The sequence below is a fragment of the Thamnophis elegans genome, chromosome 8, assembly GCF_009769535.1.
Source record: "Thamnophis elegans isolate rThaEle1 chromosome 8, rThaEle1.pri, whole genome shotgun sequence".
NCBI lineage: Eukaryota > Metazoa > Chordata > Lepidosauria > Squamata > Colubridae > Thamnophis > Thamnophis elegans.
The window spans coordinates 48,945,254-48,955,814 of NC_045548.1; the positions used below are offsets into that span (position 1 = coordinate 48,945,254).

The 10,561-nt window shown below is 41.7% G+C and overlaps 1 protein-coding gene across 1 annotated transcript; it reads right to left on the reverse strand.

Moving 5' to 3' along the window:
• Nucleotides 1–472: 472 nt before the first annotated feature.
• HEY1 (hes related family bHLH transcription factor with YRPW motif 1) lies at nucleotides 473–7,058 on the reverse strand. Its single transcript, XM_032223250.1, has 5 exons — nucleotides 6,682–7,058; nucleotides 5,891–5,966; nucleotides 5,700–5,783; nucleotides 5,510–5,591; nucleotides 473–2,940 (listed from the first exon to the last, which is right to left on the reverse strand). Exons 1-5 carry the CDS (start codon nucleotides 6,768–6,770, stop codon nucleotides 2,357–2,359), a joined length of 915 nt encoding a protein of 304 aa, XP_032079141.1. The 5' UTR covers nucleotides 6,771–7,058; the 3' UTR covers nucleotides 473–2,356.
• Nucleotides 7,059–10,561: the final 3,503 nt, after the last annotated feature.

Here is a 10,561-nt window from a genome sequence, read left to right on the forward strand (position 1 = left end):
TAGAGAACTCACATTAAATACACTTCTTAACCAAACAATTAAAACATTGGTGCATAAACAATTCAAATCGCTTTAAAAATGGTTCACGATACATATTTTCTTTGTAAGCTCTGGCGAAGTAAGGGCACAAAATGCAGTAGAAAATAACACACAAAGCAACCCCAAACAGTAATTACAGTAATGGTGTAACAGGTTGAAAAGTTTTTCCCCTTGTTTAATGAAATAAACCTTCCATCAACTTGATTGTTCTTATTCTTTTATTTAGGCACAACACAAGTATAAAAGTATTCAGGTCCAACTGGGTGAAACTGTTGAGCATCTTTAAGGAACATAATAGATTCTTATAAAACCAGCCCAAAATATATACAACAGTCCTTTCCAAACTGAGAAAATCATTTTTAATACCCTCAGTTTTATTTTGTTTCCTCTTTCCAACTCCTCTTTCCAAAGTTCAGTGAATACATTTTGTATAAGAAAAAAGTATCTGCGCTATAGAGTAACTATTTTTGTTGATGATGTTAAGGTTCATCTGCTTTGTGATCCCAAAGTAAAATTCTCAAATTCTATTTTGCAAAAGCTTTGGTTATGTGAAAAGGATAAATTATACAGCTTTAAACAAATAATCTCTTTTAAATTATTCACAGTATTCATTTTGCTAGTACTTTTAAATGGATATATGTCACATTTCTCTGTATATTTTGTTATGGACTAAAAACTTCAAATTCAAGATGTTAGGGAGCACTATATGTATAAATAACCATGAACTATAAACATGGAAAGCCCTGTAACACTGCCGAATAAAGCTTTAGTTCTGAATTACTGAAAGATTAAGGAAAGTCTTCAACTTTCTCAAAACTGGCTAATTATACCTTATGCCCTATCCTATCTTTTTCAGGAATGACTAAATTTCCATGGATGCTCTCAAACTTTTTTGTTCTGTAATTTACAACTGGTGGTCTCCAACTTTCTCTCATCACCAGCAGAACTACCCTATCAGTGAAAATCCTTATTTTTTTTCTTATATCCTTTCCAAGGGAGATCAATTGCATGTTGAAGAGAAGCCAACATGACAGTATCCTTGCATAGTTCCCATTGTTATATCCGAGACTTTATATGACACACTGTAACATAGAGATTATGTTTTATTTTTACACTAGTGAGACAGGAGCCAAGTAACTGAGTTCTTCTCTGTTCATCAAACCATCTTAGTTTTGGGAGTCATAAGTAGGACTTCAAGATATGAGACAAACAAAAGGAATTTGGGAAGAACAGAAAAAAGTTACTGGAATGACCTCATGTCCTGCTTTATCAACATGTTAAAAATAATCATATGGAGTAAGATGCTACCTAAATTATTCACACTAAAATGATGAAGTGGCCACCAATCTCTTAACCATTAGATAGCTGGGCTGAATCTAGCAATGTTAATTGCAATATCTCATTAAGATATTTTCATAAATAAATGGGAAATAGGACTTAGATAATGCAGCACCAGAACGTCTTTCTCAAAAACCCAAAATTAAGGGGGGGGACCTTTAACGTTAGAAACATTCTGTTTATAAAAACTAGGAAAGTAACTGTAATGGCTTCAAATTAAATTAGTGATCTTAATTCCAACTCACTGAATAAAAGGCACACCAAATCGAATGGAAAATAAATTATTTGAAGTTAGGCACCAAATATGATTCATTTAATGACTTTAACTGCAGAAGCAGAAAATGGGCAGAGGATAAAAACTTCAGTCTATAAACTTTTTGTGACTCTTGCAATAATTTGTTCCAATGAAAAGTGGAATAATTCAGCACCAAAAAAGTCCAAAGCATGGATTATCCTGGGAAATACAACAAGCCAACAATGCATGTATTTTGGAATCAGTACAGTGGCTTCATCTAATTTGTCAATGGTTTTGTTCAGAAATATAGAAGTCAGAACATGGCTAAGAAAATATTTTGTTTAAAAATATCTCAGAACTACTATCAAACAATGCAGAGCAACATAGGTGTGTTGAAGTCCTGACAAAGAAAAATAATATATAATATAGACAGAAATTCTAGTTGTTTTAAACCAGTGTTTTCAGACAAATAGGATCATTTGAAAACATGACTAACATCATACAGTAGACAGCATAATTCTTTAAAATTAATATCTATTATAATTCAAAGATTTAGATAAGCCTCTCAGTCTGCCCTAATAAATGAAGGGAAAAAGAAAAACTCTTTTTGTACACATCCTGTTAAAACTGAAACTGTACCTTTGACACCAAACTGTTAAAAGTATTCAAACTTGTTCAAAGTTGAAAGCTCCACAGTTCAGATGGATATTTACAGTCCCATACACACATACATAACTCTGGTTCTTAAAATGCTCCAATCTCAGTCCCCCATGGTCTGTAGGGTTTGCCCAGACTGGCTGACTGTGCTGAGGCTGGCGGGCTGAGAGCATTAGGAGACAATAGGTGGAACGAACCAAAGGAAAAGGGGAATGCAGATAAGGAGGCCATGGAAGAAAGTAAAGGAGGGGAGAGCTTAGAAGTAGAAGTGACCACAGGGAGCACTGGTCCAATGGAGCCATTAGGGGGCAGTCTCAAGGAAGAGGACTCGGCATGGGGAGGCACATTTCTGCTCTGGTGATGGCCTTCTGAAGAAGCTGCTGCACCATTTGAAGTGGTACGCCCATTCTGAGGCAGCAATAAAGGATGGGAGATGTGAGGGTGATGTCCAAACGCACCGCCCCAAGGAATCTGTCCAAGCCCACTGTGTGAGCTACTTGCTGCTTCCCGCTGAGAGGCGTAATTATTCAGGTGAGACACAAGGCGGACACGAAGAGGATCAGAGCTGTCCAGCCCCTCTATAATGCTAAGATAGCGGGCTACTTCAGCCAAGCACTCACGAAAACCTAGGCTCCGGTAGTCCATCGCGAGAGCATGGGCGTCAAAATAACCTAGAAGAAAGGATTAAAGAGGGGGGTCATTAGAAGGAGGTTCCTGTCCATTGGCTGGGTTCACAGCTAACGTTCTCCTGTGCTTTTGTTTTAACTACAGATTGATTAATAAGTTGCAATAGCTGTCTTCCATATTGTATTATGCCCAAACCTTAACACATCACGTTCATCTTAGGGCAACGTAGGCACAGGTTCATTTGTCTCTTGAACATTCATTTCATTCAAATAACAATCGCTTTCCCTAAATAAAATACCATTAAAAATCAGAATAAAACTGCAGGAACTGCTGTGCACCCAAATAAATGAGTCCTGAATGCATACAGATGTGCTGCATGACAAATAGGTTTTAGCAGTTATAGCAATTACATGCTGCACATGTACCTGGAGTATAACAACTATAGGTAAAGACAGAAAAGAAAAATATTCCCCACTTCGAACTATAGAACGTGTCTTCTGAACTATGAATCTCATCTGTCTCTTCTCTGTTTCCTACTCTTAACCCCAAGCCCAACTTAAATGTCCACAGAAACAAACTCATTAGCAGAACAGATCTTATCTTATTATAGAAGTGAGTGGAAGATGATAGTGTTTGATTCCTTTACAGGAGTACTGTGAATATTACTGAGATTAAAAAATGGCACATGACCCTTTAAAAAAAATTCCTGTAATTTAGTGCATTTCTAATAAGCTACATAACAAAGCTAAGAAGAAAAGTAGCCAGGGCTTAAAATTTTCCAGTTAAGTGATGATGAGATTCAAGGTAGGAATTTGATCTGTGTCTTAATGAAATTCCATGCTTCTGCCAGAAAAAAAAGGCCATTGATCCTAATAAATCTTTCGTCCAAGTAAGTGAACCTTGAATGTCATGCATTTTTACTATCCATGTTTACTCAGAAATGAGTAAACCCAACTTGAGTTCACCCAGCACACCAACTATTTAATTAATCATTGTTTGCTGAATTATCCCTATCCCTTGGGTTCACACAACACAAAGGCCATAATCTCTAAGGAGTCACAATGTACAGTTCAATTCCAGCCTCACTCCGATAAAGGGGCCTCAAGTAACTGCAATTTTATCTTCAGAAAATCATGATGAACTGGCTACTGTATTATCACAATATAATTAACAAACATTTATGGTCAGCAAAAAAATGCAATCACCACTTATAATCCACAATCTAGAGCCTCAAATAAATTGGATTATAATTCCCATACTCTAACCTGTATGGAAATTTTACTCTTACATTTCTGGATGTTGCCAAATGAGAGGCTCTCATCCGAACACTCTGAAGCAACAACTCTGATTTTTAATAAGAGTATTCTCCAGTTAATAGGATGCAAATTACAGCCTGTAAATTGCACTACTGTGTACCACCTTATTATAAGGATGCATCAGTAAACAGTACATTATTGTTAAGAAATTACATCACTTTCTTGTATCCATGCTTTTCTATGATTTGTAACTATACATCTATTACTGTATATCTGTATCCTGCATTGGGGGTTTTTTTGGACTGGTTAAGAAACTCACAGGATAAAACTATAGCAGTTATCAGCACAGAGATAACTTAAAATAAAGGCATTTAGTAAAAACCACAAAATGTGTATTTGAGACATCAGAGTCTAAATCTTATTCTTTCACACTTGCATCTAAACAGTAGATCCAAGTATATAAGTCACAGGACTTGCATCATTACATGACTACACTTATTTTCTTACTTGCCCCTACCTAAAATGTAACCAAGAAATAAATAAGAAATTGTACATTTAAATAAAGTACCTTTGGCACAAATAAGTTATTAGATTGTAGAAAAGGAGAAATTTCTCTGTTTCTGTTTCTCTCTCTCTTTCCCTCCCCCCCTCTCTCTATCTATCCCCAATCTATATAAAAAGACATACTTTCAATTTAATGTTTGTGTGTGTGTGATTTCTCCTTTCCTACAATCTAATTATCTATTTGTTTCAAAGGCACTTTATGTAAATTTTATATCCACACACACGCACACACATTAAATTGAAAGTATGTCTCTTTATTTAGAATGGAACTTAAAGCCACTGAATAGCATGAATATTTCACTTGTTAAGTGCAAACACTGCATATGTTTCTGTTTAGACTCTCATCACATTATGCTAAAGTAGCCCTATTGTACTGTGCAATGCAGTACTAAGTAACCATACTATAAAATGCTCCAATATGGTTTCTTCTTTTCAAGTTTCCAACCATTAATGTTCTTTTCAAAGAAGATTCCATTCCATTTTCATTTTTCATTACTGAAATTTTGCATTCTCCCCACCCACAAAGGCAGCACTCGATCCTCACTGGCCTCTTTTGGGAGTTCTCCCACCAACCTCTTTCCATACAAAAGGTATTGTACTTCTGAGAAATCTCTTGAGCTCCCACAATTACAATAGCATTGCTTAAACAATATCAGGGATACCCTTGGGAGAACACAACTACTTTCTCAGTCTCAGCTTCCAACTAATCCTGTTGATCTGCAGTTCCTATAATTAACCGCCAAGGCAGCCTTTCAATGCTATACACACACACACACCAAAAAAAAAATCTTACCTTTCCCTCCTGCTGTGTGCAGCATTTTCAGATGATCTACTGTCATCTGCAAGATTTCAGCTTTCTCCAATTTGGCTGAGCCCTAAGAAGGCAAAGACAAATGTCAGTGCAAAGGGAGTTGGGCTCCAGCTAAGCACAAAAAGAACCAGAGAATAAGACTAAATTGCAACACTGGGGTTCCCAAGCTTACCTGCTTTTCAAAAGCACTAGGCACCAGCCTCCTCAACTCAGATAGGCTATTGTTGATCCGATCACGCCGACGCTTCTCAATAATCTGAAAGGAAAGGATGTGTTATTTTTCCCCACCCAGAGGCAATACTGGGCAGTGTGGGGATGGGGGGGGGGAGTTTTCACATATCAGAGCAATTCAAAGGGACTTACGCCTCTACGTCTTTTTCTTGCCAAGATCTGGGAAGTGGTGTTTGGTGACATTGAACCCGGAGCAGAGCTCAAATTTCTAAAAACAGCAAGAAGGAAGAAGTGAGTACAGATCCAACCCAGAAAATGGAACACAATTCCCACCCCTACACCAGACCCACATGTAAGTGTGCAAATGGGTGCAGAATATGCTGATGTTATTTCCAGGTAACTCTGATACCCAACACCATCCATTTCTTCCTGCTCTGAGAGCCAAGATCTGCTTTCCAGTATGTATAATACATACCAGCATGTATTAGTCAGCGGTTAAGTCCTGGGGAAAAGCCTTAAAACCCAGAAAGGCTGCCTCAAGCATGTGCAGAGTGCTCTTTCTTGGCGATAACTTCTAAGTGAAACTGGATACCCACAAGCAGCTGTTTCTCGCTTTACATATTAAGTTCATTCAGAAACAAAATCTTAACTCCAACCTGTACAGCGCTAGCCGGCTTTCTAGTAGAGGTACCCGACTCGAAACCGATTGATTCGGAAGCGAGTTTCGCTGGGTTCGGCTGGGTTTAAGGCATGTGGGCATAACTTTAGCTTTATGATCAGAGCGAGGGGGGCTCTTCCGCATGCCTCCATGGGTGTAGGCGGTGTTGCCTACCCGGAGCCGAGGTGTCACGCAACATCCACGCCACCTTGGAGCTAATGCCTCGGCGGCGGCAAGTCCAAGAACCAGGGAGCCACCCTGCTTGCTTGCCTGCCAGCCTGCCAGCCTGCCTACATGTGCGACCGATTTTTCCCGGCGCCCTCACCCGTTCTCGTCCGCGCTCTCCTTCTCCACTTCAATGGGTTCGTCCAGTTCGCTGTCGGAGGAGCTGTAGTCCGGGTGTGCCCGCTTCATGCTGCCGGGACCCTCCAGATGCCAGTCCAAACAGAAAGATTAGGACGGGGGAGACGAGTTCCGCTTCCCGTCCGTGTGAATGAGCGAGTGGGTGGCGGTTCCCTGGTGCCAGCTCAGTGCGCTCCTTGCAGCCGCCACCGCGCTCCCTCCGGCTCCGTCTCCCCCATCCCGTTCCCACGCTTCGCTTCTTACCCGAGGGAGGGGTGGGCAGTCAGAGAGGCGCGCCAGGCGCTCCCGGCCGCGTACGACTTCTTGTGTAGCCCTTCGCTCTCCTGCCTCATCTGATTGGTTAAACCCTGCCTTGGCCGCCCAATCCCCGTCAACCCGAAAGTCACTCAACGACACGCCCTCTCCTACTCCAGATTCTGATTGGCTGACAGCGTTCGGATTGACTCCGCGGCCGAATTCGGGAGCCCTCTGTCCTCTCTCTCTCTCTCTCTCTCTCTCTCTCTCCCCCCGCTCTCTTGTGTACCCGCCGCCTCTTCTTCTGCAATTGGCTGGGCCGGAGGCCAGTTGGGCGCTTGCAGAGCCACACGCGTGGCTGGGCGGCCGTGGGAAAGTTGCTCTGTACCCGGCTGGCGGCCAAACGGGGCTGGCGGCGGCGACGGCGCTGAGCGGGGCGTGCATGAGCGGCGGCTGCCGCGTGTGAACCTCCCCTGGGCTCGGGGTGGAGCGGCGATGGCACTCGGGCCGCCGGCTTTGGCTGCCCTGCGCTCTACCACCGGCTTCACAAAGCACCGCCGCTCTCAGCCGAACCGGGGGCGGGCCGAGGCAGGGTTTGGCAACTCCGAATCCTCTGGCCTCCGGGCCTGCCCTTTGCGAGGAATCTCTTCTGGCGAGGACTTCCTTGCAGGTTCAGCAGCGTTTGCCAATTTCAGGCTGTAGTCCTAAACTAGCTCGCTTTAGCAGACATTAATAGAGGCAAATAAGAGCGCCTCTCGTTTTGTGACGGGGGAACGTCACAGAAGTGCTGTTCGTTGTTGTCTGTTCGCCCATGAGAACGCCACTCGCCAAGGGTGCAAGTAATAAACGACCTATATGCATAGTCCAAATAACCATTTCACAATCAGGCCATCCATTTCTATTTTTTGTAAATTAAGAGTGGCGTGGATATAGGCTGTTGAAGGGAAGATAAACTTGGCTACGCTTGAGGGAATTGTTGGTACTCCTTCACTTAGGACCACAATTGAGCCCGGAATTTTATGTTGCGAAGTGAGAAATGTGTTAAGAGAGTTTTGACCCATTTTACGACTTTTCTTGCCACATTTGTTAAGTGAATCACTGCAGTTGTTAAAATTGGTAAGGTGGTTGTTAAGTGAATCTGGTTTTCCCATTGATTTTGCTGGTCAGAAGGTCGCACAAGGTGATTGCATGATCCCAGGACCTGCAACCGTCATAAATGTTAGTCGTCAAGCAACCGAATGTAAACCATGTGACCATGGGGATGCTGCAACAGTCATGTCAAAAATGGTCATGTCACTTTTTACAGCGCAACTGTAACTTCAAATGGTCACTAAGTGAACTGTTGTAAGTCAAGGACTACCTGTAATGAGTTGCCCCCAAACCATCAGAAATGTATCAGAATCCTCACAGATCTGAATAATGATTTAAAAGGTAAAGGTTCCCCTCGTACATATGTGCTAGTCATTCCCAATTCTAGGGGGCTCCTCTTGATTTAAAAGCCGAAGAGCCAGCGCAGTCCGAAGACGTTTCTGTAGTCATGTGGCTGACATGACTAAACACCAAAGGCGCATGGAACACTGTTACCTTCCCACCAAAGGTGGTCCTTATTTTTCTACTTGCATTTTTTACATGCTTTCAAACTGCTAAGTTGGCAAAAGCTGGGACAAGTAACGGGAGCTCACTCCGTTATGCGGCACTAGGGATTCGAACCGCTGAACTGCTGATCTTTCTGATCGACAAGCTCAGCGTCTTATCCACTGTTCCCCCGCATCCCTTGAATAATGATTTAAGAACATTCTAATATAGATTGGATTCTGAAGATGAGGTGCTGATCACGAGCAGCAAATTGGAAATTCAGCATTTACTGCTTTCTTGTAGACTCATTCGCTTATACAGCCATGCAATTATAGTTCTGTGTCATGTAACATCCAGCTTTCACTGCCACTTGGGTGTTAGCACCCAAAATCTCAAAAAGTAGAAATCCATATGTACATATACTCAAAAATATTTGTGTTAAATGGAAATTACATAGAATGATTTTACAAAGAACACATCTGCTTCTATGCTGTGTGCTCTGATTGACCTAAGAGACCTCAGATTCTTTTAGCTTCTCACAGAAACTTCAAAAGGAAGTTATGGAGACAATATCTAGGCATGTTAGCATAAGTACTTGCAGATGAATTAGATAGGCGCCGAAGGGAATTGTTCCCTGGAACTGGCAGGCTATTTTACTAGATCCTAGCCCGATACCTAAGTTTGGCTACTGTAATTGTATTCTATAAGACAACAGACAAAAATGAAATTATTTTAAATCTAGCCTGATACCCAGCATTTTTTCTCATTCCCAAACTGTGTGACCAATGGCTTGGCTAATGCAGAGGAGGGACAGCTAGCCCAACATATCTGAAGAGAGCTAAGTTGGGAATGGCTGCTTTATTGTTTAAAAATCCTTTAAAACTGTCCTTCTGATCTTGAATTTGAGGCCTAAGCAAGATCAGATGTTTAGATCTGGCAGATTTCTTTCCCATATGGTGCTCATATCCCCAAAGAGTAGTTTCAGAAGCTAAAAACTGTCTGAATGCAGCAAACCTGAGGGACTGGCCTATTTCCCAGACCCCTGTTGTTTTAATTCTCCTTACACACCTTAGATACAGAAAAAACTACACCTTTAGGGGAAGCTCAATTGTTTGGGGTTCACAGCTAATAAGGCAGCTGAACTGTTTTCCGGGAAACACAGGGTCAGCCCTGAAAGTGTCATTTTCTTAGCCAACATTGGAGGTCAATGTTTATTTTGGGATGCATTTCCTGTCCTTTTCTATTTCCTCCTCCAGGAGGCTGTTTTATGACTCAGTCAAAATAACACTGGAAAAAAGGGGGATGTTTTAAGGCATCCTGAAAAGGAAACCCACTACTATTGACCTTTGCTCTTGCAAGTACGCTAAATTAACTTTGAAAACGTATTTCTCTTGCCCCTTTTTTTCTGCTCAAGAGAAGAAGAGCACTGAAGATCTTCTGTCAACCTGTTATTCTCCTTTGGGTTGCTGACATTCCCACATCACTGACTGATACCCATATTTTTGCTGGAGACAATAAGAGGCAGGCAATTCTTCACTTCCCAAGGGCCAAATCAATGGAGGGAAGGGAGTTATCCAAGTGCCAGATACAAAAGTAGGTGAAGCTAGAAACTATATGTATAAAAACCCAAATGCCTTTTTTTTAAAGCAGACAAAAATATTAACTGCTTATAATAAGCCAAAATAAAATAGGGCCATGCATAAAAAACTCCCATCTTTTTCTATAAGCTTTTCAATATGAATTATGGGGGAATGCCCTATGTATTCCCCCTGGTCAATAGTAGGTGCACTACATTTTGGATTAACTGCAGTTGCTGGGGGGGGGGGTGTTTCAAAGGTATTGCCATGTAAAGTGCATTGTGATAATCTAGACACACAGTAGGGCATAAGTCACCACTGGCAAGGCCTTCAATTCCAAGTAAGCTTCCAACTACTGCATCAGCTGAGGCTAGGCATCACCTTATCTGGTCATGGCCTCCACCTGTCAGCATCTACCAGCTATTGCTGAGTCCAAGTGGAACCCCACAGTCAAGG